The sequence below is a fragment of the Hippocampus comes genome, unplaced genomic scaffold, assembly GCF_001891065.2.
Source record: "Hippocampus comes isolate QL1 unplaced genomic scaffold, H_comes_QL1_v1.1 scaffold93, whole genome shotgun sequence".
NCBI classification, from domain to species: Eukaryota; Metazoa; Chordata; class Actinopteri; order Syngnathiformes; family Syngnathidae; genus Hippocampus; species Hippocampus comes.
In genome coordinates this window covers 930,834-957,753 of record NW_017805481.1, presented here as the reverse complement: position 1 = coordinate 957,753, position 26,920 = coordinate 930,834, and the positions used below count along the sequence as shown (strand labels likewise).

The following is a 26,920-nucleotide window of genomic DNA, read 5'->3' as shown; positions in this document are numbered from 1 at the left end:
AACCATAACCCAATAGAGCATGCTTTCCACCTCCTGAAGAAGACACTCAAGGGAGAAATCCCAGAAACAAGTGAACTGCAGTAAAGGCTCGGAAATTATTTTAAGTGAAGTAAACAACAGTCTGGCGAAGTCAATCGGTTACAGGATAGGTATTTTTTTCGGTCATACTTTGTGAGAACAAGTTTGAACTAAATTAAATTCTGAACTAAATGGAAACAGTCTGAAAAAGAGTTGCTGAGATAAATTTTGCCGGAGTCCAGACATGAGGAAACAAAAGGCAGGATGAATACAGTACACACCTCAATGAGTCGAAAGTGGGCGCTCTGGAGCAGGACAACAGCAGGCCTCAATCGACCTCAGTGGAGTCAGAGGAGAAAACCAATCAGCTTTCCATTCTAAAAAGGAGACCCACTTTTATTTGAACAATAACAACAGCAGGGGGCCTTCCTTCAAAGGCCAATTGGGCTGCGAAGAACCTCAGGATTTAGAGGACAAACCCTTTATGATGATCCTCCTGATCCACAAAGGATTGAGATTTCAATGAAAGGCTCAGTCAGCATCTTAATCTCTGACTAAAAGGAGTTACCGTGACTCCTTGAATTTCTTCAAGAATCTCAATGACGACGATTGCGTCATCCAGATAGGAGAGAATGATTACATGTTTAACATTTAAAATAAAATAATCCAGTTGCCGTGTTTTGACTTCAATCTAGCATGATGGTGGTCCTGGAAAAAACAGCAGAACGGGATCAATTAGGTTAATACAGTTCAGTGTTATCTCCATCACATAAAAACATCAGTTGTTCGGTTTACATAGTCAATGAGGAAGTTGCTATATTTTTCATTCCAAATGCCATTGCTCCCCCCACCCCCAATAAAATGAATTACATTTTACAGAGGAAACCCTGCTGGACGAGCATCAATGAGATGGGCCTGTTTTATCACCTCTCCCACCTGGGATTCTTTATTTTACAAGACTGTTTTCATTACTTAACAGATTATTAACTCTGTATACTTAGACTGAAGCCTGTGCAAAACTTTCATTTTGGCGACCCAATAAAGAACTAGCATTATAAATGAACTATAAATGAACCCACATATAAATGCAAGTGCAAAAAGAAAAGCAAATATAACTCGCTCTGTAACAATATACAAGCAATAAAAGTCATTAAGTTGTAGGAAAAGTAATTTAATAGAAGGCAGCAGTAAAAAAAAAAAACAAAAAAAAAACAACCAAAAAAAAAGATAATGTAAATAAATAAAAGTTATCGAAGAGGTGAAACAAAAAACAGTGGGGTCTTGATAAAACAAGAAAAGCACTAATATTGCTACAACAGTGTTAGTTTACAATAGTGCAAGATAATTAGGACAGTAGTCAGAACAGTGTCACCCGTCACGAGTTCATTCAAAAGCATCTTGAGTGGATGCAGGGAGCTGGTCAAAGTCACAGTTTGGACAGATTTGTTGAGGCAGTGCAGTACATTTCATAGCAAGGGGTCCGACTTTGGACATCAATTATCGGAGCAGGAGTCGGACCGGGGACCTGATGCCTTAAGCAAATTTACCTCCGATCGACAGTGCAAATTCATTTCTTGCAATCGGGGTGAAGATGGCAGAATGTCAGTTATTTGGTGGGCGGACAGCAAGAGAAAATTCCTGGGAAGGTTTTAATTGAAAGACGATGCCCACCAGCGGCGCCTTCGCAACGTCTCAACATGGCAGTGAAAACAAAGCAAATGAAGAGAAGAAGGGCTGGGGTAGAAGTGAAACTCAACCAGTTTGGAGTCCAAACACTTTTCTTCCATCCAAAGATAAAATCGGTTCTTTTCAGAATTTGAAACGTTTTTGGTACACTTTTTTTTTTGTCCCTGTGCCGGCCCATAATGTGTGCTAACAAGGCTGCAGTCACTCAGGGCCTCTTAAAAAAAAAAAAAAGATGTTTGCAGTGCAGATAACCTTCCAGTATAAACAGCTGAGGTGTGAAAGTGGAGGCGAGGGGAGTGGGGGAGGCTACGAGTGATGTCTGTGTGTGTGGGTGAGTGATGATAATGAGGAGAGGGGCGGGTGATTAAAGCACGAGAGGATGTCAGTGTGTGTTGTAAAATATCGACAATTGCTATTGGGGCAGGGCAGGTGGCAAAGCCGTCAGGTTGGCCTCAGCCCTCGACTCTTCGGAGGCTGGAGCGATTGTAGGAGTTCCTGAAAGACACGAGAGTAGGAAGATCACAGTGTTTAGTTCTGCAAAATGAGCAGACAGGGCATCTGTAAAGCTGAAGCTGAAATTTGTCATGGCGTGTCTTAAAATGCAAAATGCAGGTGAAAGTATGCTAATGGACATAATTAAATTTTACTCCCTTCATGATGAGAAAGGGATCTTTATTTGAGGGTGTCAATTTTCATCTGTTAGACACTCAATGCTGAGGAGATGCAGTATCCTTATTGTGCAAGTAAAAGGCCTCCTGCCTAGTAAATTCCTACCCTGAAAGGACATGTGGTTCTCACTGCGGTTGTGTAAATAGGCGAAAATTGTGCCATGATTGTAAAGAACAAGAGCAACTGCCACGAGGAAGAGCGAATTGATGCAGGCAGTGAAAGCGGCCCTGCCCGAATAGTAATCTTGCAGTTAGCCGCCAGATGGGCATCAACTTTCAAACCGCGACGAGGATAGAGTGCCATAACATCACGTCATCAGTCAGTGCTGCCTGCAGTAACTTGTATGAGATATGAACATTTTGCGCTTGATAGCAGAATATAAACTGCATCATGGTTTCAAAGGCACTGTTCAGTGTCGCTTTCTTCTCAGTGAAAAAAAACAAGCTGATAAAAGCGGAAGGAAGAAATAAAAAAAAAAAAAGGGATGGCGGTACTTTCCAAAAGTCAAAGAGAAGCTACAACAACTCCTGGGACTTTTTGGAACATTGTTGAATCATGTGAGTTTTAATTTCCTGGAGTTTAGACAGTCGGCCTCACCTTCTCAAGTGTTGATTTGATGGCGTTGGGAAAGCAGCGTGAGCTTATTTTCTGTGTGTGTCAGTGCGGAGGCGTGACATTGTGCATGCGGGTTTCATATCTCATGTTACCGCTGTGTTTGTGTAGCCGGAATCGACAGGGTCCTGTACAGCTGCGGGATCTTGCGGTTGATGAGAGGACCCAGCGCTTCTTTGAGTTTATTGTAGTTCCTCTCCAGCTCTCTGTGGTACTCCCTCTGATCGGGCCCAATCAGAGCCTTGTTCTTTCTCAGGGCATCCTCGCACCTGCATGCATAGGAGAAGAAGAGGCACTGGTGTGTGTGCGCGCCTTTGCAAGGCACATAACACGGGACGCGGAGCACGCCATCACCTCTTTGCAAAGTCTTTAAAGCATAGCCGCAATTTGTTGTGATGGCGAAAAAGTTTGGGGTCATCGGGGATGTCGGTGAGAAAGACCTGAGCCACCTCCAGGGGGCCCTGTGAAAGGAAGGGAGGAGGGGGATGGTTACATATATGCTGAGGAATGTAAACGTCAAGAGCCAGATTTTAAGCCCCACGTGGTAGAAGGGAGGGATTTACATTGCACGGAGATGCAGGCCATTTGACACTTTTACGAATACAACAGAGAGTGATATGCGTTTGGGGGGCGTACCTGGTTGACGGTGGTGCCCACGCAGCCCTGCAGCACCATCTGCAGCATCTTGGAGTCAGCCGGGTCCTGGTTCGTGGCGAAGGCGAGCTCCTGCGTCTTCTTCTGCATGTCCTCAATTGCAACCTCGATGGGCACCAGGATGATCTGGAAAAGCAAAATATGTATTGATTATATGATTATGATTGTAGTGAATAAAACTGATCTAAGTTCCCATACAATCAAAAGCACAGGTTGTATTTTCCAAATAGCTGTCAATCAAAAGGCAAAACTACAGCACAAGACGGACTTTTGTTTCCCAAACGTGAACAACAAATGTGCGGCTGATCGGGTTTGGCAGCCAAGTAAAATATTGAAGGAAATTTCACTCACTTCCAAGACTTTTATTTTTAACCTCCTGAAATGTTTTTGACATTTGATATTTCGAAGTGGTCAAGATGCAGCATGTCGTTGGTGATTATACACTTTTTGGAAGTATTAAAATGCATATTGAGGTGTTTGCATTTTTAAAGTTATTTTTCACATGAGTCCCGTATTACCAGTTTTATATGCGTGTTCTGTTCTAAACAAGTATATTCACAATAAGAAATTAGAAATGCTAAAGTTCAATGGCACGTTCACTGTTAAAAAAGATAAAACGTTGGGAGACCGGTGCTGTAGATTTTTACAGTATGGCAAGCCTCGTCCATTAACTGGCTCCTACCTCCTCTTTGTGAGCGACGTTGACGCGTGTCTTGATGTACGGGAACGCATGCGACGCTGTCAGGATGGTTTTGCGCTTGTACTGCTCATGCAGGTCTCCGTGGGCACGGCCGTCCAGTGTAAAGGGCGTGCAGTACATGAAAGTGCGCAGGTTGTAGTTCTTGTCAAAGTAAGTGATTCTTTCCTTCAGCTCGTAGGTGTCGAAGAAAGGCTCGACGTAGGTGATCTGGAGATAGGCCTGAACAGGAAGACAGTGACTGGTCGCATGTTTGACGACACAAGTTCAACACATTAAGTGGAAAATGTTCCCTATTTTATAGCTAAATGGCCATAAAATTGCGTACATTACACCTATACTCCCACATTGCAGAATAATTCATTTAAATTTATTTTAAGACATAAATTGACCCTGGGTGCATAACGGTGTATGAATGTCTATTTGTCTACATGTGCCCTGCTGGCTGACTCTCAGTCAGTGTACATTGCTTCTTGTCCAAAAGTCAGCAAGCTCACCCGTGACCCTAGTAAGGACAAGCAGTATAGAAAATGCAACGATTGATAAACTCCAACTCATTGACCCAGCAAAAGCTTAGACACAATTTCGCATGTCAACATTTTTGACTAACTTTAAACTTTGCTAAACATTGTTATCTGTGGCAGCTTTTTCAACTACAGCAGCGTTATATTCTATAGCCTTTTAAATGGCTTGTGTGGAATTTTAGGGCACCTTGACTCACACAGAGGACAGATTTCTTTCAACTAAAATATTCTAGAAATTCAGTAATTCAATTAAAGAAAGAAGGCCAGTTCCTAACTAATTTCTCTCTACAAATGATTGTATCAATCACTTTGATTACTTCTTATGTAATGTCAGTTTAAAATCTCAGTCATCCAGGTCATGGTGTACCACAAAGGTTATATCGAGGCAATTGGACTTCAATCCAGTCAATTCAACCTGGGCGGATTTCTTATGTAATATTCACATTTTTGGAGATGGTGAATATGACATATTACTTAGGTGTAAGCAACAATCATAATTACAAAAGAAAATACAATTAAATGTATTCTGTGTGCTGAATCTATAGGATATGAGTTTCACTTTTTTAAGTGAATGACAGTACTGAGATAAATTAGATACTGTATGAAAAAAATGTGTTATAGCCCCACACCTTTTTCCTCCAGACAACCACACGTGATCCAGGTTCCATCACAAGTGGGGTACCTTTTTTCAATTTAGGTCAAATTAATTTTTTTTCTCACTGTACTTGTGTATGAAAAAAAAGATGCAATGGTTAAACTAATGTGTGTTATAATTATGAGTATTTAAGAGTGGAATGCTTTTCTCTCAAAGTTCCTTTTTTGTTTTGAAAATCTGTACTCCTGGGCTAGCCCATGATTCGCAGCCCATGTTACCTTGTTGGCATCCAGTTTGTTTTTGTCCACTGGGTTGGAGTCTTTGATTATTTCAACCACTTCGTCCCCATACCTCTCTGAGTAGAACTCCTGCGCGCCAAAGAGATTAATCGTGAGCATCTGTGCATTAATTTGATTGGCTTCATGAATGATCGATGGACGTGCCTCAAGTCTATGGGAGATCTCAGCCAGCTTCGTAATTGAGGGCTCTTTGTAGACAAATTCCTGCTCATCCAGGTCCCCAAATCGAGAGCCATAGAAACCCACCCGGAAGTAGGTGCCAAACATTCGCTGAACACTGGTGGCGTTGGGAGGACAATGAGTCACATTTATTTGGAGATATACAATATATATTATGTACCTATATTTTGAAAAAAAAAAAAACAAACAAAAAAAAACAATAAACGTGAACGGATCTTATGTCACTCACCCATCAATCATGCAGTTGGTGGAACGGGATCAAGCAATGACAAAGACAGAATATTGTGAATAGAAAATAAATGAAGAGATGACTTATTTTGACACAAAAAGGACTCATATTCCTGTTAGATTATTTAGACATATTCTGTATACCGTGACGTTTAAAATTAAGCCATTACCTCCCATCCTGAACTCTGCAAGAGATCGAAAGAAAAGAAAAAAGAGAGATCACATCAGAGGAAGGGGATTTTTTTTTTTTTTAAGTGATGCAACAGCTTACTTGGTTGTAGACTTTGTTGAAGGCATCCTGCAGCTTCCCGTGTACCGTAGCCAGCTTTTTGAAGTCTCGATTGGCTTCATGGATGGGCAGAAGGATCTTGTACACTTCATTTATGGCCTCGTACATGGCGGCCTGGATTTATGCAAAAAAGGAAGTTCACGGTTGGACACATGCTGCCCTTTGGCCGTATTAATGCGGCCATATGTTGTGTTAACACACAGCCTGGCCGACCAGCCTGTCCTTGGAGAATGCTGATCGCACCATGTTAAAAGAGGCAGCTGCTTGCTCCAGGAGGCCCACCAGGCCGGATTCACTGAAGTATTTTCCAGCACAAATACCCTCCTCCTCTGGTGATAGGACATCATCTGATACGGCTGACTCCTCCAGCACGTTAGAGGAAATATTCTGTGCGTGGTGTGGAGCGGGAGACATGAAATTAGAATGAGCTTTGCTCCTGGGAAGCACAATTATCTCACTTTCTCAGCACTGACTTGAAAGGTGACACAGCCAATAGGCAGGTAACGGCAATCCTCCAACATGTTGAGGTATTCCGCCACCAACGCAGCGCTGTGTACAAGACAGTGGGCCGCCTCTGCGTGGTTTCCCCTCTCAGAGTGCTTGCCCGCCATGTTCTGAAGCCACGTGAGGCGGAGGTCTGGGGAGTTTTGGTAGCCCTTTGCAATCCTGGTGCGATCAATAGTCCAATTAACACCAGAAAAAAAAGTTTTGAGTTGAATGTAGAGTATATCACATTACCTGTACATTAGGTCAATGAGCATTTCAGGATCCTGCTGATGCTCCTTCATCTTCACAGTGTCTGTGAGTATCATGTGCAGGTTGAACACTAGATCCTGAACCTGCAAAAAACGAGCACAATCACTGAGGTTTTCTCTACATCAGGGGATGTCACCAAGTAGCACTTTCTATACGCACCTGCTCTGGGAAGGGGGTGTCACGCAGCTCCACATCCTCCTCGGCGTATGTCAGGATGGTCTTGAGAGACCGGCGGAGATGTTCCTCATTAAAGGTCTGTGAGGTTCCCACCAACGAGGACAGAGACATTGTGACCTGCATCTTTACTCGGGCAAAATTCTGCTCCAAAGACAGAAAAGACACATGCTGCGATTCCAATTTCACAAACATATTCTCAACATAAATGTTTGGTTCATCAGCTCTGTGCGGGATTAGAATCGGCAGCATTTATACTTACATTTCCGATCTCAAAGTTTTGCCTCATGAGCAGGTAAAGCGAGGCTGAGGCGTGACTTCTGACAGAGGCGATGCTACTGCTGCAGTGGCGCAGCAGACGAAGGCACAGGTCGGCACAAAGCTCAGTGTCCTCTTCAAACAGCATCTCTGGGAACTTAACACAAACCAGTACTCCTTCTGCTATGATGTATTATCTTTTCTATTCTTTGTTGCCGGAGATGCAGCTAAAATGAAATATTTGCTTTTATTAACAACAAAGGTACCTTAAAGACAAGAGCTCTCTGTGTCGTGAAGCAGTGCTGCAGGAAGAGGGCGCTCTGGTTGCCTGCCATGCTGTGGAGAAGAACTCTGAGCACGCCGCCTAGCACGCTTTCCTTCAGCTCCGATGCCACCACAGTCTGTAAAAGGAAATAAAAGACATGAACACAATCATATAATGTTGAATTAAAAGATAATATAAGGCCAGTTTACCTTGACTACTATCTCCAGTGTATCCAATACTACCAGAGACGCCTCCGTAGAAAGGTTTCCATCTACTACAGACTCCTGCTCCACTTCAGCCTTAGTCCTGGTTTGAGGTAAACAAATGATTAGTCCTAGGAAAATGTATTCTGTGAACCGCTATTCGCATGGGATAGGAACAGAAACCTACTGTGAATAGCGAAAAGCTGCAAATATTTGTCATTTGTAATTGCAGAAACGGTCTATGAGTAGCTTCTCTGAGAGTGAAGCAAAAACAAACTTTCATTTTCATTTTGACTGCGTGCCAACAAAACAGGACATCTCAAATGTAGATTAAAAAAAACACCAATCTATTAAACCTAACAAACCAACCAAGATGACACCACAATCATCCTTTTATTGATTTGCCCTGAGCTCAAAAGCAAGGGAGGATTGGTTTCCCTCAAGAAAATTTACAAATATACGAATGCCAAACCACATCTATGCGGATGCTTGTGATTTGCCATTAACGTATGTAAAGAACAAACGTACTTGTCGATCCTGTCTATGTTTTGTCTCCAGTGAGTGACGTTCTTTCTCCACCTCACATTCTCCTGGCTGCCATAGGGACTCCTCTCTTGATGTGTAAACACATTGCAATTTCCATGAACGCACTTCATAAACATGCCTGACAATTATGCACACTCTGCTGCACATGCACGCTTATCTTATTACCTCGGCAACGGCGCACCATCTCCTGACGAGCGCCAATGGTACCGAGAATGGCCTCCTCCAGACGGGCCTTCATGTCCTGAGACTTCTTAAACGTCAAGCTGTTGATCCTCTCCAGAGCCTTCTTACCCTGCACACAAAGGTCATTGGAGAAATTAAGACATGTGGATGTCATGATGTGGTTGCTTCAGCCATTGAGGTCTGCTTTTTACAACCTTGTATTCAAAGCAGGATATGCAGAGATGCAGCAGATCCAACAGGCGGTTGATTTGCTGCACTGATAGATCTGACACCCAGCGCTCCAGGAGAGAGGAATCGGCGTTCTTCAGCACCCAAAGGAAGCACACCAGCAGAGTTCGGCTGCACTCGGCTGACAGAGAGCTGCCCTGGCGCCCAGCCTGGTGAGGACACGCAGGGTAGTAACCAAATTAGAGTAAAGACGTCAATAAAGCAGCACATGAAAAGAACAAATTTGCAATTTGTGGCTTTACAAGAGATGTCTGTAGTGTAGCCTCACCACTGTGGGAATTGCAAATGGGTTAACCTTGGCATGCGGCAACGGGGAGCCGGCAATCGCCATGGCAACAGACTGACTGATAGTGCTGCTACCGTCTAGGTCAGCGTTGTCGGCGTGGGCGTGGCGGACTCGAGACGGCGCGGAGTCTGCAAAGAAATGAGAGATGCTCTCACAGGTGCCGTAGTGCTGATAATAAAGCTCGTGAATCATGGGGGGGGTGGGCATTTTCAACAGATCGGCAGAAAGGGATTGCTGACCTGAAAAGTCATGCAGCTGATACAGGGCCTCCGTGACGATGGGGAGGAGGGGCAAGTACAGCTGAGCGACGTGGGCTCGGACTTGAGGGTCGCTGTAGCGCGGATCAGAATCGTGGCTGCACAGCAGGGAGTGAACTGCGCTGATAGCTTTTTTATGAAGGAAAAAAACTCTGCGGGGACAAAAACAACGTACATAAGATTCAAATTAAACATAAATAATAATTGCTCTTGTTGAGGGAGAAAATCACAGGCTACCCTTCTCCTTCGGGATCAAGTATGAGTGCCAGCTCGGTGAGGAGCAGGCCAGATAGGAAGTGCTGTTGCCGAAATGGGACAGAGAGCTCAAACATCGTCGCCACGCCTTGGTCTTGTGCCACACTGGAAAATGCTGAACTCTACGCGTAGAAGACCAAGGCAAGAAGGAGAGAAGAGCAAATGCGACAGATTATCATTCAACACACTTCTTACTTAACACACTTGGCACAGACGTTTAGAGCTCGAAAACAAGAGCTGTTATACACCATTGTATTTATTATAGGCAAGAATAATCACACATCTGCCTCACAATTCTGAGGTTGGGGGTTTGAATGAAGACTACGGTCTTTCTTGTGTGGAGTTCCCAATTCTCCCCCGGCCAAATCACGCATGTTAGGTTAATTGAAGATTAATTGTGTGAATGCAAGTATCATGTTTGTATATATGTCCAGGCCAGGATGTACCCCTCCTCATGCCCAAGTAAGGTGGGGTAGAGCCCAGCTCACCTACTACTAGGGATGGCTTTAAAAGAAATGGATGGGTGGATGGATATTTATTATAGTGGTTTTTAATTATAATTCTACATGGCGCTATATCCAACATACTCAGAGGTATTTCCTAACATGTTGCCCCGTTATGCTGAAATATTAAGAGAAAAGGTCAGAACGGTGGTAATTTAGTTGCATATTACAGAGAATGTGTCTCCTAACGTTGCCATTGGTCAAGGCAGGTTTTTGTTGATTTTATTTTTTTAATTTGAATACCTGTGAGGTGGTGGAGGACGTGGAAGGGGAAGGCGATGCTGGAGGGCTGAGAGTAGAGCAGGGCAGGTTGAGGACGACATAGTGCTCATGACTGCAAACAATCCGTATGAAGTCCATCCGCAGAGCGTTCAGAGAGCTTGGGTTCGGAGTCATGTGGAACTTGTTGCCAATCTGAGACACAAGGTTGTTTCAAAAGCACGAAGACTAAAGGCATCTGTATTGAAATCCAAAGAAGAAGCGCAATGAACGGAGTTACCTGTTTGTAGTAGGAGCGGACAAGGTTGAACACGAAGCCTCTGTCCATGAGAGACAGCAGATCATTGAGGAAGAAGGCCAGACTGCTATTTAACCTCTCCACCAGCTCCACATCCTAAGTGTATAAAAAGAGGGGCGACAGATCATGAACAAAAAGATAACAAAAGACTTATCTAAGTTCATTTGTCTAGATTCCCTCTGTTCCTTCTACCTTGTGGTATCTACTGGCAATGTCTGCACTGATGGCACAAACAAGCGCAGCAATGTCGTCCACAAAGCGGTCCGGAAAGCGCTGACGTCGAGCAACGTCTAATTTTGAGGTGAGGAACAAGTGTTGTGCCATGCTTTTGACCTGCAAACAACAAACGGCCCTTGTGATAATGTCACCTTCCCTCTGCGGGAAGAACACCATCCCAAACGTTTGCCGACCATGAGCTGGAAGAAGAACCAGGCCTGTTGCAGCGCCGCTTCCCGCACATTGCTAGTGCTGACCACCCACTGCAGAGCCAGCTCTTCGTGGAGCAGCTAGACAAGGTCCGAAACACAGCAAGTTTTAGATAACAGAAGGTGGAACTTGATGAGATGAAATTCATGCCAAACAAATAAATCTTAAATTAATAGGCGTGGACATGAATGACAATGAGGACTGTAAATCACACCAAGAGTTGATGAAACACAAAGACTTGATGAATTAGTTTGGGAGACGTGTTTTACCTTTTTTGTAATCTGCCTCGCGGGGACTGAATATGAGGCCACGCTGTCCAAAAAGGCAGACATGCGATTGTTGCTGCGGTCGTTTGTCTAACTCGGCGTGATGGTGAGGTGAACAAACATACACACACACACACATGCACACATATATATGTATACACACATACACATACAGATGAGGACAACGTGCGTGTGACAAGTGGAACTACACGTGTGCCATGCAAGAACTCAATAAGCGGTGCAGTAAGCGACAGAAATGATGAGAAAGGCAGGTGGGATGCAGCATGCAGAATTAGAAGCAACCTGTGGAGCACAGAGATAGGAAAGGACTGCTGAGCGATAATCCACCTGATTAAGGGCTGCACGAAATATTAAAATAAGTCGTTTGTTTTGTCAAGCTGTATAACCGAGAGAGTGAGCACCTCTAAATCCTCTTCTTAGATACGCCAACAAATGGCTAAAGGGGAGGACATTGGGGAACGTTAATGCTGGATGTGAAGACGCCGTACATCATAGGTCATGTGGTTCCACACTATAAAGCATGATTTTTTTAAATCCCAGAGTCGTGCAGCTCTAAACCGCGATGGAAGCGGGTGGGGAGGCTGAGAGGGCTTCTGCACCTGCTTGAGCTCACAGCTGGAGTTGGGGTTCCGGCGTAGCACAGATCTGGAGCCCCCGGGGGCACAAGCAGAGTTTACCCAGGAGTGGGAGCGATCAATGCCCTGACGAGAATACACACGCGCAGACACACGCGGATAGTGTGGCAGGAGGCACGGGCACAGTGAATAATTGTTTGGTAATTGCCAAAATAGCAAAAATTGGGGGAAAGGTACGTAGCAAACGAAAGTAAGGAAGGGGTAAACAAAGACTGGAGCTATACAAAAGCAGAGAAGCACAAAGCGTAATTGACATTAAATGACATAATTCAAGATAATTGCTAATTGACTCTGCTGGAAAGAACTGAGGCAAAACAGAACAGTAATTGCAGCATCACAGACTAATAATTCCACTAAACAGGCACTGAAAACATGGCACAAACATAAAATGTATTTTTCTTTCCTTTTAAATATATAAACAAATATTTTGTGACAACCAAGAAGTGGGTCATAGACAAAACAAACTATGGGACATAAAATAAAAATGACAATCAACATCTGGAAAACAAATCTTAAAATGAACCTCAAGAACGACTGACTAAAGCAAAGTGAGGTACCTTGCTGCCGATGATCCTTTGCACTTCTTCATCAGGAGAAACCGGAGTGCTGGCCAAGTCGGGGTCAGAGTTGCTGATACTTTTAGAGCGAGCCAAGTTCAGGCTGGTCGGACGGCCCGTCGCTCTGGAGAAGGTGGCGTACTGTAACGGCATCTCATAGGGGAGCGTGCCAGCTGCTCGTGGAAAGGGCGGGAAAAGACGTGTCACTGGGCTGATGAGAATGAGCAGGAAGCTCTATCCACTGATATGACGCTATTTTTTTTCCCCCCCTTGGATTTAACAGCTTACTTGGCGGCGGCATTGCCGGCTCAGCAGTTGGCAGTCGGAAGCAGTAATGGATGTAGGACGCCAGCAGGTTGTTGCGCCCATGCTGGTCCTGGTTGCCCTCCAGATTTTTGTGGATCTGGTTGACCAAAAGAGCCATGGCTTCGAAGGCAGCACGGCCAAGATTTACTGCGGACGAGCCAAGAGCAATATTTGACGTGGCGGGGAGATAAATTGCAACCATGACTCGCGAGGAAACAGAAATCATCGACTTCTGTGTAACCGGAGTTCAGTGTTAACACATGCTCACCAATTTGACCAGCGATGACCGGAGGGTAAACGATGAGCTGAATGAGTTTGTTGAGCAGCTGGTGTAGGAACCTGACGCAGGTCTCCAGCAGTGCCCCCTTCAGCGCGGCCATGCTGGCCTTCAGCTCGCCTTCCATGTTGGCCTCGGTAATGATCACGTCTTTCAGGCGGAAAGGGAAGGAGTACTCTTCCAGCACGTACACTAAAGTAAAGAACTTGTCCAGGTAGGGGTCCTGGGAGGGGATATTACTCTTTAGATATTTTTAGAGGACACGCATTTCAATCTTACAGATCTCAATTAAACTCATATTTATTATACAATAATAATCATAATCGTTTAAGTGCTGACATTCAGTCGAGGCCATTTTTATGTTTAAAAAGTCTTTGGAACGCCACATTAAAAGGAAATAATATTATGCAATGATGAGACAAAATACAGACACGTGGCAAGAAATTGCTTCAAAAATATCATTAGCTTTTATTCTGTAAAAAACAAAACAAACAAACAAAAAAAAAACCCTGTACCAAATGCAAAACTGCTATTTACTTGACTTAACATCTGCAAATTTGTGTGTGTCCTTTCTTGGGATGGGCATGACTTAAAACTATTTTGTGGTATACCATGTTGAACTAGTGGTTAGCACGCCCGTCCTACAGTTGAGGTTAGTCAACTTATAAGGGTTCAAATTTCAGCTTGAGCCTTCGTATGTGGAGTTTGCATGTCCTCCCCGCGCTTGTGGGAGTTCCCTCCACATAGTCCAGCTTGTAGTGCCACAGAAAATGAATAGTTGATGCAAATCAAGCAAAGTTGTTAGGATGAACATTTGGGGGCTAAATGATGGACTTTTTTTCCTAACAGGTCCTCTTAGGTTTTACTTGTTTTTTAGAAATGAATGGCAGCCTGGATCAAATCCTCTTGTGGGCTATTTTTAGGGGCTAAATTCTCCACTGGGGAGAGCAACAGCACTCAACAACAGTGCTTTCATCCACTAGTGCATGAGAATCCATAATAGGCTCCAGATATATCATGGACCAAATCATGATTAAGTTAAAAAGTTTAACGCCTGATGTGCAATATACAAAGCTATTACTGAGAATATCTTGGTGATTTATAGATGCCTTATGTGTACTAGATGTGGCAAGTTCAATTTCTATTCAAACTAATCATTTAACATTTCACGTAGGAGGCAACGGGCAGAGGAACAAAACACTGAGGATTACGATTTTGAACGCAAATCCTCCCTTTTGATCCATTTTGAATAAACAAATGGAAATTGTGACACCCACGCTCATTTACTGGCAATAAGCAGTTGTCATAACTTCAAGGCTTCAAAGAGGAGTCACACTCAATTCTGCAGCCAACTTCCCACTAAAGTGCGGACTAGAAACCCCATGCACGTTTCATGATCACAGGGCAAGTAAAAACAGAACCAGAAGAGTAAAATAGGCAAGACTGGGGGCACATTGTCATAGATGTTGACTTACCTGTGTGTGCACTGAGGACGTCGCTGTCACCTCCACGTTGAACACGCCTTTGTGATTATCCACCCACTTCATGCCTGGCAGCTGAACCTGTTTGGGTTACATGCGGCCCATTTGTCTCAGTCAACGTGCACGCTGAGCTTTTGCGGTGATATTTGTTATTCTAGTGAAACCCACTCACGTCGGGGGTGAGCACCGAGTAGCTGGGCGGGGGCTTCTCTACAGAGACGGGCAAACTGAAGGAGCCCGTGCGTAGTCGGCCATGCTGCATTAGAGGGATCCACTGTGGGTGGAGAGAGAAGGAGATCCATGTCTTCCTGGCGGCTAGGCTACAGAGGGAGCTATCAAACAGTACGCTGAGTGTGGGTTGAGGTTTCTCACAGTGTAGCCCACGGGGGTCTCCAGAGGAGTGTTCTGTTTGGTTTGGCAGCTGATGTGGTAGAAGGTAAAGAGAAGATGGTGGTTGTCTGTGAGGTTGGCGGGAATTTTCAGCTTCATCTCCTCGTAGAACTCAGGAGACCTGAGAGAGGAGGTGCAAGAGTTAAATACTCCGCTTAGCCAGGAAACTCTGAAGGGAATTCAGCAGCCTGCAAGGAGTGAAGTTCAAGAAAACAGAAAGCAAGGGAATCATACTTGTTGTGGTAGATGATGGGGGTGAATGCCTCTTTCGTGAACTCTGCACAACTGGACTTCCCAAAGATGACCTGCACAAAAACACAACAACAGTGGAATACAATCAATAGACGGCACACATGAGGCAACGTCATTAGCCACCCAGCTTAACAACAACACAGGCTGTAATTTAACTCACTGTCACAAAAGATTAAATGTGTTTATTCTGTTCTTTGGCACGGCAATTACGTTTTCCCATGTCGCAGAGAAAGGCGGTGACTCACCGGCAAAGCTTGGCTGGGGTCCTCTGCCGCCATGAACTGAACTTTCACGGCGATATTTCTCACCGAGCCCTGGCGGCTGCCGAAGTTCACACTCTGCGGGTAAACGTAAAGCAGGTTCCTGGCAGGCAGAGAGCAAAGATTGAATTGATATGAATTAAAATATTGCACAAAGAAGTTCAAAAACATTGATTGAATGCAAATAATTGTATTCAGCAGAACACCCCGCAGAAGCGTGACCTAGAACTGACTGGGCTTGGTGAACGTGACCCTAAGCTAGGCCCCTTTTAAACATTAGAGGTAACTTTGGGGCATGCCAAAAAAGTGTTTACCCACCCACCACTCACACATTCATTCCACACCACTCACACATTCATTCCACATTCGAGATGCAAAACCTCTTCTTGTTGAGAGTCAAAAGTAGTTCAGTTAGTAAAAACGAAAACACTGTCACAACTGTTTGCGACCCGTCTCTAGTATGTCAGAGGTTGCATTCTCTGGAAGGTCACTAAGACCAAGATCAAGACCTGGGATCGAACCACAACTGAGCTAATGATTTACCAATTCTTGCATGTGCACACCAAATATAAGGGGCGTCAGCTGCACTCATGCTTCACTTTCCAGGCGGTATCCCAGTGACAGATGTCAACAAATGCTGAATTGTTTATAGCGCTGCTTGTCTTACTTTGAAATCAGGACATTGTGCCATTGCGGCTGGATTGTAGCCAGGAGAAAAGTCATCGCCTTTCAACCGACAAAGTGAAAGAGAAGACAAAGAATCTGCAAGTGACTGCTATCAAACGGGATGATCTGGAGGCTGTGCTTGCTATATTTGGCCGGGGGGCTCGGAGCCGTTCGCGCGGGCCCCGTCAAATGGTCGGGCAAGACTGCGGACAGAGTCGCTCGCCGCGAGGACGTCAACGTGCTCATGTACGGCGTCATTCAGTTGGGCGAGTCCATCAACAATGTGTACAAAAGCACTGAGGGGAAGGTGGCTAACATCCTGCTGACTTTGAACGAGCACGAGCGTGCTCTCGAGCAGCTCAGGGAGCAGACGGCGCAGGCCGGCGAAGTGGAGATACAGATTAAGAGAGTGATAGAGCTGCTGCAGGTAAGGAGAAATATGATTGTGCACATGCCGTTACAGTAAATGCTTGTTATCACCTGTGATAAGGCACAGCAGCATGTCGCTCCAGATAAAAACAGATCATGGACATGTATATCGGACAAACTGGGCAGACATAACAAAGTCGCTTTGACATCTTCTTGAAGTTGTGTTTTGGCAACTCACCTGCCACGTCATTAAATGGTCGGTCGTTCAATTTAATGAGATCAAATACAAATGCGATATTTGAAATTCTGCCTTTTACATGGATATTTTTGATCAGTCCTGATTCACACTGTTTGCGGTGGTGTAGAGCTGCAGCACACCATATGAGGAGATAATTCTAATAATTCCGATAAATTACCGGTACTTTGCTACTGTGATTGGCTGACAAGGTGTGACAACCATGCGACTCTGAGCATAGAAAATGCCGTGACATTATTCAGCGACATGAACGGGGATAAACCTGAGAAACATTATTAACTATAATCATAACTATTACATTGTGGGGCGGCTTGGACGATGCTTGGCCATTGAAGATAATACGCGCGGATGCTCTTTTGGTAGGACCAGACATTCAAGCAAGAGAGTCAGACCAAGATGACTGAGGGTCAGCTTGCTGACATCGAGCGGGAAGAGGCGGTGCTTTGGACAAAGGTGAAAAGCTTAGAGGCCCACCTGAACAGCACAACGCCCACAATCATCAAAGAGCTGCTGGTAAACTGAATTTTTCTTGTCACACTTGCCAGACAGCCTTTTTTTTTTTTTTTAAGTGGGGCGGGACTCACTGTGAGGCTTATCTTTGTTGGCTTCATTGATTTTAGGAGCGAGCTACCTTTAATGCCAGTATCTTGAAAGGTCTGCAGCATTTGACCCATTTTCAAAAGCAGCTGATTGACAACCACGCCGAGCAGCTCTGGAAACTGCAAAGGATGGTGAGTCACGACACAAGGATGACGCTGCATTGAATTTGTCAGTAGTCTTCGGTTGGGTTCATTTGGTTTTGTTTCTCATTTTCCAGAGTGAAGCGCTATGAAATTTCAAAGGAGGATCGACATCACCAGCACTGAACACCCACAGCACTCCCTTTCACCAGTTCAACACACTAGCAATGTTGTTTGTTTCACTAAAATATGAATTTTGCTTGCTCTACTGTGACAATTATTAAAAACTTTACACTTTAAATATTTGTATTTTCTTTGTAACAAAAAAAAGAATTTATTAAAAACGTCTTAAATTGAGAATCTCCCTCCCACACACAACCCCACCCCCCCACCATTAACTACTGTACTTCAACAAAGTGATTGACAAGTTAAACAGAAAGGGGAATGTGGCATGGTTTCTTTGTGAATGCTCACCTATAGGAGGTATTCGGTGTATATACATAGCGAGCAGGAAATTCCAGCACTTCTTTGGTGGGACGAACCCGCAGGTCCGGGTAGGGCTTTACGTGGAGCAGTTCGGGTGACAGGCAGTAATGTGGGGAGTCTGGCGCCGGTGAGATGTCGATTTTCAACTGAGCTGTGTGCGATAAGAAAAAAAAGACACGGTGAAATGAGACCTTGTTCACTGAAGAAATTCAGGCAATAATTGCATGAAAGCTACTTTTAAGTTCACCTGTCACAGGCCTTAGTCGCCGCAGGACAGAGGACGGTCTCCGCATGTCTGCCAGAAACTTGTATAAATCTTCGTCACTTAGTCTGTCCCCTTCCTTCATAAAGCATCACAATTGGGACAATTGGAGCAATGACATTCATAACCTCAAAATGTCTGAACTGCCTTAAACTATGGGTCCTCTGTAAAAGGTCCAGCATGACAGTTACAACGCAGTGTGTATTGAATAATCTAATCAATGAACCTGCTTGAAGAAGTTGGTGACGGTCAGTGTTGCTGGACGGAATGTGGCAAAGTTACACATGTCGTCGCCGACGCTCATCCGCTCAAATCCCCTCTTCTTCTTCTCGTTCCACGTGCCGTGGCCTTTGCGCTCTGACATGAGGGAGAGAAGCCAGATGATGCAAGAAAGCGCATGTTTGGATGTTTGAGCCCATCACGTAATGACTGGTGCAGTACCAGAGTCGGAGTCGGGGTCCGAGCGGTCCAGGCTTCCCACGCTACTGACGATGTTGATAAGGTGAATGGCCGTCCACGCGAAAGGCATGCGGAAGCAGCCAAGACGATTGCAAGACTGCTCTGCCTGCAGACGCAGTTTCTCCAGCTTCTCCTTATGCTGTACAGCCGACAAAAGGAGTCATTACGTAACGGAAAATTGAAAGAGAGCCAAAAAAAGGCCACAGTACTTACGAAAGCCAATCAGTTAGTAAATATTGCATCCAGACAGACAGAATTGTGCAATTGGACAGTAAAAGCGTCCCACGTGCATGCTGGCTACAGGCCATAAACTCCGTGACACATACATTACCTTAGAAGAGTCGGATTCCTTCATGACCATGTACGGTTCACAGCACTCTCCGATGTCTCCTTGCTGAAGCACTTTTTCCAGCTGCAAGAGCGGAATCATTCATATTCAGCACTCACAATGTCATTGGAGGAGACTCGTCAAACGCCGCATAAAAGAGCTGATGAGCTCATTCATGAGTCAATGAAAACTGTCAGCATCAATTCACATTCTCTGCGTAATTGATACCCCCCGCCCCCTTTACCTTAATGACCAAGAAGATATCGGCGGACGGGTATGTGATGGAAAAAATGGCCGAGCGTGCCAGTGTGGAAATGGCGATGTGAGGCGTGTGGGGCTTGAGCAGGCTTTTCATCTGGTCAGAGTTCAGGTCGAAGTAAAAATTTTCTGAAATCTGTCATGAAAAGAGGGGATCGAGAGATAGGGGAATGGTTGTGGGGGTAGAGATGGGAAAACGGGAATGAAAATGCACATTGAGGAGATGTAATTGAGTTCTGACTTGAACCACAAGGTCACTTAGAGCATTTTAAGGCAGGGCCAAATTCAATAAGGCGAGCATGAGCTCAGTGTTTCATCGAAATAATGCAATTGCCCTGATAAAATACGATTATACCTTTTTTTTCTCCTTGACATCATACAGGGCGAGCGATCCAAATATTGGTTCGATTTCAATCTCAAATCTGAAAACATAAATATGAAAGTTAGGCGAATAAATGGCAACGCTGAAGTTGCCAGATTGCAAATGTCACTCACTTGAGAGAGAGACACTTGACCATGATTCTCTGGCCGCAGTGTTCTTTGGGCACTTCGGGGACAGAGCATCGCTCCACCGCTTCGTCCTGAGAAAAAACAAAATTTTTGTCATTATTTATTTTGAAGCCTTAAATTATGTACTTGTCCATTTTTAACCATTCAAATTTGGTAGGTTTGTTAACAATTCTCTCCTCTGTGGCGTGATAAATTTTGAAGACATTTAGGACTTAAATCTTTCCATGATATCCTAATTTGCACTTCCCACCAATAGATTTGATTTTGGTTTGACTGCCGCACCCCATGAAAAGATTAGGTGAAAATTAACTGGTTAAACAGTGACACGGGACAGTTTGCCCTTCCATTGCGCTAACACAACTACCTTGAGTCTGACTGCTTCCAAAATCAATACGGTTCTTGCTCTGGCACATACCATAACCAAATTTGAAGACCACCGGCTGAGAATTGGTGCCATTTATTTGTTTCCAATTAGCTTATGTCTTGGCAAAATCATAAGGGTTCTTGTTTTGTTCCTCAAGATCAGTGACCCAAAAGTCAGCAATGACACATACCTCGTCAGGGGGCGGGTACAGACCCATCAGGTCACTATGGCGTCCCTGGAGGCGAGCCTCTGTATTGTGGCAGTCCATATCTTCAGGCCCTGTGCGCTCTAGCACGGATGGCAGGAGCATGTCAGGGGCCGAGTTCTTTAGGTCAAAGATACTGGACGCCCAGCTTCCCCGTGGTGTCTCATCGATGGAGGTGGACCGCCGCTTTGCATCATCCTGATGTAAGAGACGAGTGGGGGTGAGAGGTGACATCATGTGTTTCTGCTCAAGAATTCGCTGCAGATGTTGAAAAATGAGGTGCACAATGTGCTTGGACTCTGTTTCACTTCCTTTATCCATGCAGACTTACGTCAGATCGTGTGACCAGGATATAGTATTAAACATGGGAAATATGTAATATAGTTTGGCAGTTAGAAACTAAAAACATGGTGCATAATATGTCTGCTTTAAATTAACATTTCAAAACAGAGAATGCTTATATCTGTGAAGTTTTGGATACAGCCCTTGCATTGGATCTCATTAGATTGTGCAAGTGTGCCTCATTTAAGCGACATGTGCACTGCCTCTGCGTGTACTAAAGGGTGACCATCAGCAACCTGGTCGTCTTGGCGTTCGTCGGTGGCCTCATCCAGTTCAAAGTTCTGTTTGAGCAGGCCTCGCTGCCGCTCCCGCTGTCGCTCGGAGCTGTGCGGCCTGTGTATGGTGCTATGGCACTGATATCTAAAAGGGCGAGCAGACCCGAAGATTACCCCGGTGACAACTGAACAGCGGTGGAAAAAAAAGCATTTTGAAACACAGCATTCAACTGGTTCCCGTGCAGTTGGCAGTTACTTTCTCTGAATGACAAGCCAGTCATCTGTGTAGACAGCCAAGGCATCTCTCACTCTGGGATCCAGTGCGCTGAGTAAGGAAAACACATGAATAATTCAGCAGAGTGTTCCTTCAATGTCTCAGACAGAAATGCTTTGTTCCAATATCTACGTCACATTTGTCCCCCACTAAGTACAGTAAAAATAGCCCCCTAAAGTGCAAAGCGTTACAGCGTGAAGGACTATGCGCTTACTATTCCTCCTCAGGCAGCGGAGGCTCCAGCGTGGTACACTCTTTGTCCATGTGGTGGAGCTCCAGGTCGTCCTGGGGGAACTCCATGAGCTGCCTAAGGGAATCGGGCTCCACCCCAGGAGCATGACTACTAACATATTCCTCAAAATCCACTGGCTCCACTACCTCTGTGAGGGGTAGCTGTTGAGGAGAAGAGATGAGAGCTCTAAAAATCACATGAGCAGGTAATGTTCAAGATATTCTGGGTTATCTGATTATCCCTTTGTAGATCGTGATGACTACACCGTGTCTATTCCGCACACCATGTCTAGTGTGTTCACCCATGAGTGTCCAGCTTCATTTAAAACATTTGTGCCCCTTCCATCACAGAATTTACGTTCTGTAAACACAGCATCTTATGTAAGAACCCCCATTCAGTGTTATCCTGACGTTCATCCGTCCATGCAAAAAGCTTATCAAACGACAAGGCTCGTGCAGGCATATCCTCCGTTGGGGGGGGGGGGGGTAACTCTACAAACGGTCATAACACATTTTTAACGGTCTTTCTCTTTGAAGTAGTTTCACAAAGCATCATCTACGGACTCGCTAATTGCAGCTTTCAAGACGAAGGTAAACAAAGTTAAATACGGGGTGACTCACGGGATGGTACAGGGCTCCTCTCTTTTTGGACATTAGGGGAGAGCCGTACTCTCGGGACATTTGCTTCCGAACCTCTGCAGCGACGGTCCTGAGAAAGGAGAAATGGAAGGGATAAAACTCAACATAATCCAACCGCAGCTGAAACAGAGTGCTCTCTGTAAATAAAAATGAAACTTCGAAAGCCAACGAACAAAACTGTGTTTTAAGGTGGAAATGGACAGTGAAGTTGATTATCTAACGTGCACTAGGAGGTCATTCCATACTTTGGGAGCGGCAACACAAATCGCTGTAGCCCATCTGAGCTCCCACTTAGGACTTCGGTACCACCAGAAGCAGCAGCTCAAAAATGTGAAAACAATTCACAGAAACCGAAAATGAACTCCGAAGTGTACAGGCACGTGCTTCCTCTTTACGCATTCCAGTTAAAAGGTAATTGTCAGAATTTTGAACTGACTGGAGACATTTGAGGACTGACTCCAAAGGTGGTGTTTGAATTGTGAGAGATGTGTTTAATTGAGGTATGGCATCTACGCGAGCAGAGGCCACCCACCGGTTTAAGCGATATGCTATTTTCCCTTGGCTCACACAAGAGCATCACTGATCATCGCTTATGGTGCAAGGCCCTGAAAATTGGGGCTACTCCTTTCAAAATCCTAATCCAAGGACCTCTCCCACTTATTTCTTCTGAAAGCTTTGATGATGTCTTTCACTGACTTCTGCCGTCAGCTTAGACGAGATGATGCTCAGCCAACAGCTGTTCTCAATGGACATTCAGGCACATCCTCACAAAAAAAGGAGGCGAGCAAGCTTACGGGCACGGAGCCAGAGCTCCGTCTTGTCTCTTTGACGGAGTAACGGCAAATAAGAGGCTTTAAGGGAGGTGGGGGGGTGGGGGGCGAACACATCACAATCCTCTCTCAATGAAACGGAAAGCAGCTGCTACTAGAAAGTAACCAAACGTCAGTTTGTGTCATGCGGACAGCTGCAATGGCAAGGCCACATGATTTCGCAGATATGGCTCATATATCAACCAATCTTTTCCGAACACTGACATTTCTTGACCTTTTATTATTTGGTGTGGAAAACTATTCATTTATTCCTTCATTTTCAATAAGGATTGTGCTAATTAGTATCCACAGTTGAGTTCAAGCTGATCCCAGCTGACTTTGGGCGACAGGCGGGGTAAAACCTGGACCGCTCCTCTGACAATTACAGGGTGCAAACAACCAGTGACATGTGCACCTACAGGTTATTTGGAGTCATCACTGAAACCAGCATGCATGTTTTGGGGAAGTAGGAGGAAGCTCACAGGAACACGCAAACTCCACAGATGTGATTCGCACACCTCCAAACAGACAAGAGGCAGATGTGATAATGGCTAGGATACTCTGTTGATGAGGCCAGTTGTCATACTGTACACAAAAACAAGAATAAAAACTCCTAAACCCATCACTCCCTCCCCCCTTAAAAAAGGGATCTGTTCCGTACAATACTAGCCTTAAAATAGGTCCAAAAAGCTTCTGCAGTTCAGTCTGAGCACCTCCATGTTAAAACAGGAAATGGGAAACACTGTCAACCACAGGGGCAATAGCCAGCACATAACTTCCCACCCTTTCCTGCATCCGGCAACAACACAATAGTCCAGCCAAGGAGAAACGGGGCTCAAGGAAACAATACACTGACTGGAACATCTCTCTGTGCTGCTATGAAGTGCTAGACAAAATGCATTAATGCGATGGGGAGCCAAAGTGATAAACACTCCTCAACAAAGAGTCGTGAGATCAATAGTGACGCTTCCTATTTTGTTGTGTGGAAAGTCTGGAAGGATAAACTGAAGCTCTAAAACAAACCCTTCAATTAAGAATGAAGATAAGGTGATTTGCAGGTAAATCCCTCAACCACATGCTGGCAGGTGGGAAACTGAAGCTGTAAATAGCTTAATACACACTACTATCGTGTTTTTATTTTGACAGCGAGTTGTTAGTTGTCATGCTTGTCTATGCATACGAGTGGAAATCACATTATGCTGTCACAATTAGCTACTAGCAAATGACGTCACACTAGCGGCTTAGCTTTAGTTGTGCAGTTAGGATGACACTCGCGCGAGACACTTGAACGCTCTACTGTATTCAGTCTTTTAATTTAACGCTACCGCCAAACATTCAATGGACTCGTGACGGTAATAAGCTAAGTGAACTAAACTATAGCCTACGAAAGCGTAGTACACGGCGGCACCACAGCCAAACAATAACTTCTCACCGGTTGATTTTGTGAGCAAACGCCCGCCTTTCGCTCGTTGTGGACGTCATGGCGTGTCCCCATGTAACAGTTACTCGTCAAAGACGAGCGGGGGAGACTCTCGTACTTTCACTCCCGTCCCGTCCGGTGTTGTGTGTTTTAGTGGTGAGGAGTGCGAAAGGGGGAAAAAAAAGAAACCGAGCGAGCGCTTCCTCTTGAGTCCACGCTGGGAACCTGGCCGGGATCCCTTGTTCCTCCTAGAGGCCCGGAGGCGAGCCAAAGTCAAGCATGCCGTGAAGAATGCGTCCACTTCCGGTATTGCTTGAAAATAAAAAACATTCACACGATAAAACGTTTTATCCTGTAATTTAGCGAATAAAGAAAACTGCTTATGTTTCTGAATCGGATTCGCTGCACAATTTGAGAAGGGACGCCAGTTGCTTCCTGATGATATTTTGCAACTAATAATGTCAAACGAATGAATGACGATGTAATCTCCGTGGATTTTAGCTGTTATTTTCTTGTACTTCCGGCCTGCTCGCGATTTAGAATGAGCCTTCTCGGCCGCGAAGTACCTGCATATCCAAGACAACTCACCTGACCGGTTTGAAGCACTTGGGAAATTCCTGTAAAATTCAAACAAATTCTGATATATAACGTACACACACACACACAGATCGCACACGCATAAACACTATCGAATACATATATAATTATACCTGTATAATTATTATATAGTGTAATTTCAAGCCTTGAGATACGTGTTTTCAAAATAAATTTCGAACAATGCCTCAAAAATCTCGCAGATGCAACCGCATAGAACCATAAAATCTTAAAAGACAAGTATACAGTATTTCTGTTTCACGTCACGCTATGTCTCCACAATAGCGACACCTATCGAGGACATCGAAGCTGGCAACGTCATCGTAGGTTGCTCAACCGAGACAATGCCTGCAGGTGGCGCTGTAGACCACAAACAGGGAGGGGGAGCGGGGGGGGGGCACAGTTGACGGGTGTCATCTTTGACCTCTTCAGGAAATTCAACGCAATTAAGTATTCTTTATTATAATTTAAAACAATAATGGTACTTTAAGAATGGCAGGGGCCGAAATTGATGCACTACATCTTTATATTTTTAAACAAAACAATTTTCTATAGTGCTCATTAGGGAGACTAGTGAGCTGGAACCTATCCCATCTGCCTTTCGGCGAGAGGCGGCGTACACCCTGGACTGGTCACCAGAGAATCACATGGCACATGTGGCACACCATCCCCACCTATGGACAATTCAGAGTCGAGATGTATGTATTTTCATGTAAATAAGGAACGACAGTGACTAATGGAAGAGCTGACGGTGGATTGTAATGGTCCCTCATCCCCAGATGAACTCATTCCATATCCACCACCACTCACAAAGAGCTGCCTATTAAGAATGAATGTAGCCACGCTGCAGCACTCCCCCCACCCCTCTCCTCATCTTCCTCCTAGCCCACTGTTCAGCACCCTGGAGAGCGTCTGCAGGTACCCGAGCTGTCCTCTGTGAAACGCCTGCATGAATGGCGTAGTAGAAGAGAACGGGGAGGCAAGAAAAAAGATCTTGAAAGAAATGGCATATTCTTAAGCTTTTTTCTCCGTGTGTTGCTTTTCGTGACGGACGGAACACGACGGGTGCAGATCAGAGGCAGGAAGCTGGCGGGACAGCACGGTGATGTTTAACACCTGACACCCTGCTGATGTCATCTAATAACAGGAAAAAAAATCCATGTGTAAAATAATTGATGCATGTTATGAACGCATTGAATAAAAATATATGAGTGTAATATTAAATATTTTTTGAATTTTTAATTCTTTATTCTGAAAATATTTCAACTTTTTTCAAAGAAAAATGATGATTTTTGCCCAGGAGTGTTATGCTCAAAAAAAGAGTGGCAATTTTGCAGAATCTGCGTAAATACAATAAAAGGTCAAAGGTAAGTCAGGTGGAGCATCAACCGCTACTCTTGGCTATGCTGCAATGTAATTGGTTTATGCCAAGCCCAAATGTTGTTCCTTGAACATATGAATGCGACTTGCCGTGTTTGTGTGACATTGCAGCGTCCTTGCCCGCCTGGGTAGTTACACGCCCCACCCCCTCCTCTGAGCCAGCCTCCTCCATTTTTCCACATTTCTGCCCGCACCTTCCTTGCCTCGCCGTTTTTCAATTCCTCAACCGGCACCATTGTTCCATTGCCCAGCCCCCACCACAACGAGAAACCCCCCCACCTCCCTGCAAACACTCCTCCACGTCCTCCTCCTCCTTCCACCACAGCCGCCGCCACTGCTGTGCAAGCGAAGAACAAAAGAGAGAGTGTCAGACAACACCCACTAGATCTCTTTCACTCCACGGCCCCCGCCTCACTTCCA

General features: G+C 44.8%; 2 protein-coding genes across 9 annotated transcripts; one reads left to right on the top strand and one right to left on the bottom strand.

Annotated features, from left to right (window-relative positions):
* Positions 1–1,854: 1,854 nt before the first annotated feature.
* Positions 1,855–24,809, bottom strand: dock6 (dedicator of cytokinesis 6). 8 transcript variants are annotated; one of them, XM_019875836.1, is made up of 50 exons: positions 24,539–24,804; positions 22,280–22,367; positions 21,642–21,820; positions 21,410–21,478; positions 21,175–21,298; positions 20,582–20,794; positions 20,013–20,098; positions 19,873–19,939; positions 19,504–19,653; positions 19,263–19,343; positions 18,914–19,070; positions 18,699–18,829; positions 18,458–18,551; positions 18,199–18,361; positions 15,739–15,856; positions 15,476–15,546; positions 15,224–15,362; positions 15,024–15,125; positions 14,846–14,932; positions 13,362–13,593; positions 13,076–13,240; positions 12,788–12,960; positions 12,195–12,296; positions 11,578–11,664; positions 11,293–11,388; positions 11,075–11,215; positions 10,865–10,978; positions 10,609–10,779; positions 9,845–9,984; positions 9,590–9,759; positions 9,333–9,478; positions 9,031–9,213; positions 8,819–8,945; positions 8,636–8,720; positions 8,114–8,210; positions 7,906–8,040; positions 7,644–7,796; positions 7,367–7,525; positions 7,190–7,290; positions 6,925–7,117; positions 6,695–6,838; positions 6,434–6,565; positions 6,333–6,347; positions 5,899–6,024; positions 5,734–5,823; positions 4,322–4,558; positions 3,622–3,765; positions 3,340–3,446; positions 3,081–3,254; positions 1,855–2,199 (listed from the first exon to the last, which is right to left on the bottom strand). In XM_019875836.1, exons 1-50 carry the CDS (start codon positions 24,586–24,588, stop codon positions 2,157–2,159), a joined length of 6,351 nt encoding a protein of 2,116 aa, XP_019731395.1. In that variant the 5' UTR covers positions 24,589–24,804; the 3' UTR covers positions 1,855–2,156. The 8 variants fall into 8 exon arrangements, 6 of the variants coding, with proteins under 6 accessions (XP_019731395.1, XP_019731396.1, XP_019731397.1 ...); XM_019875837.1 differs by having other exon boundaries at positions 9,360–9,478; XM_019875838.1 differs by lacking the exon at positions 11,578–11,664.
* On the top strand, positions 16,200–18,025 carry angptl8 (angiopoietin like 8). Its single transcript, XM_019875842.1, has 4 exons — positions 16,200–16,846; positions 17,408–17,557; positions 17,665–17,775; positions 17,862–18,025. The coding sequence occupies exons 1-4, from the start codon at positions 16,541–16,543 to the stop codon at positions 17,874–17,876; spliced, it is 582 nt and encodes a 193-aa protein (XP_019731401.1). The 5' UTR covers positions 16,200–16,540; the 3' UTR covers positions 17,877–18,025.
* Positions 24,810–26,920: the final 2,111 nt, after the last annotated feature.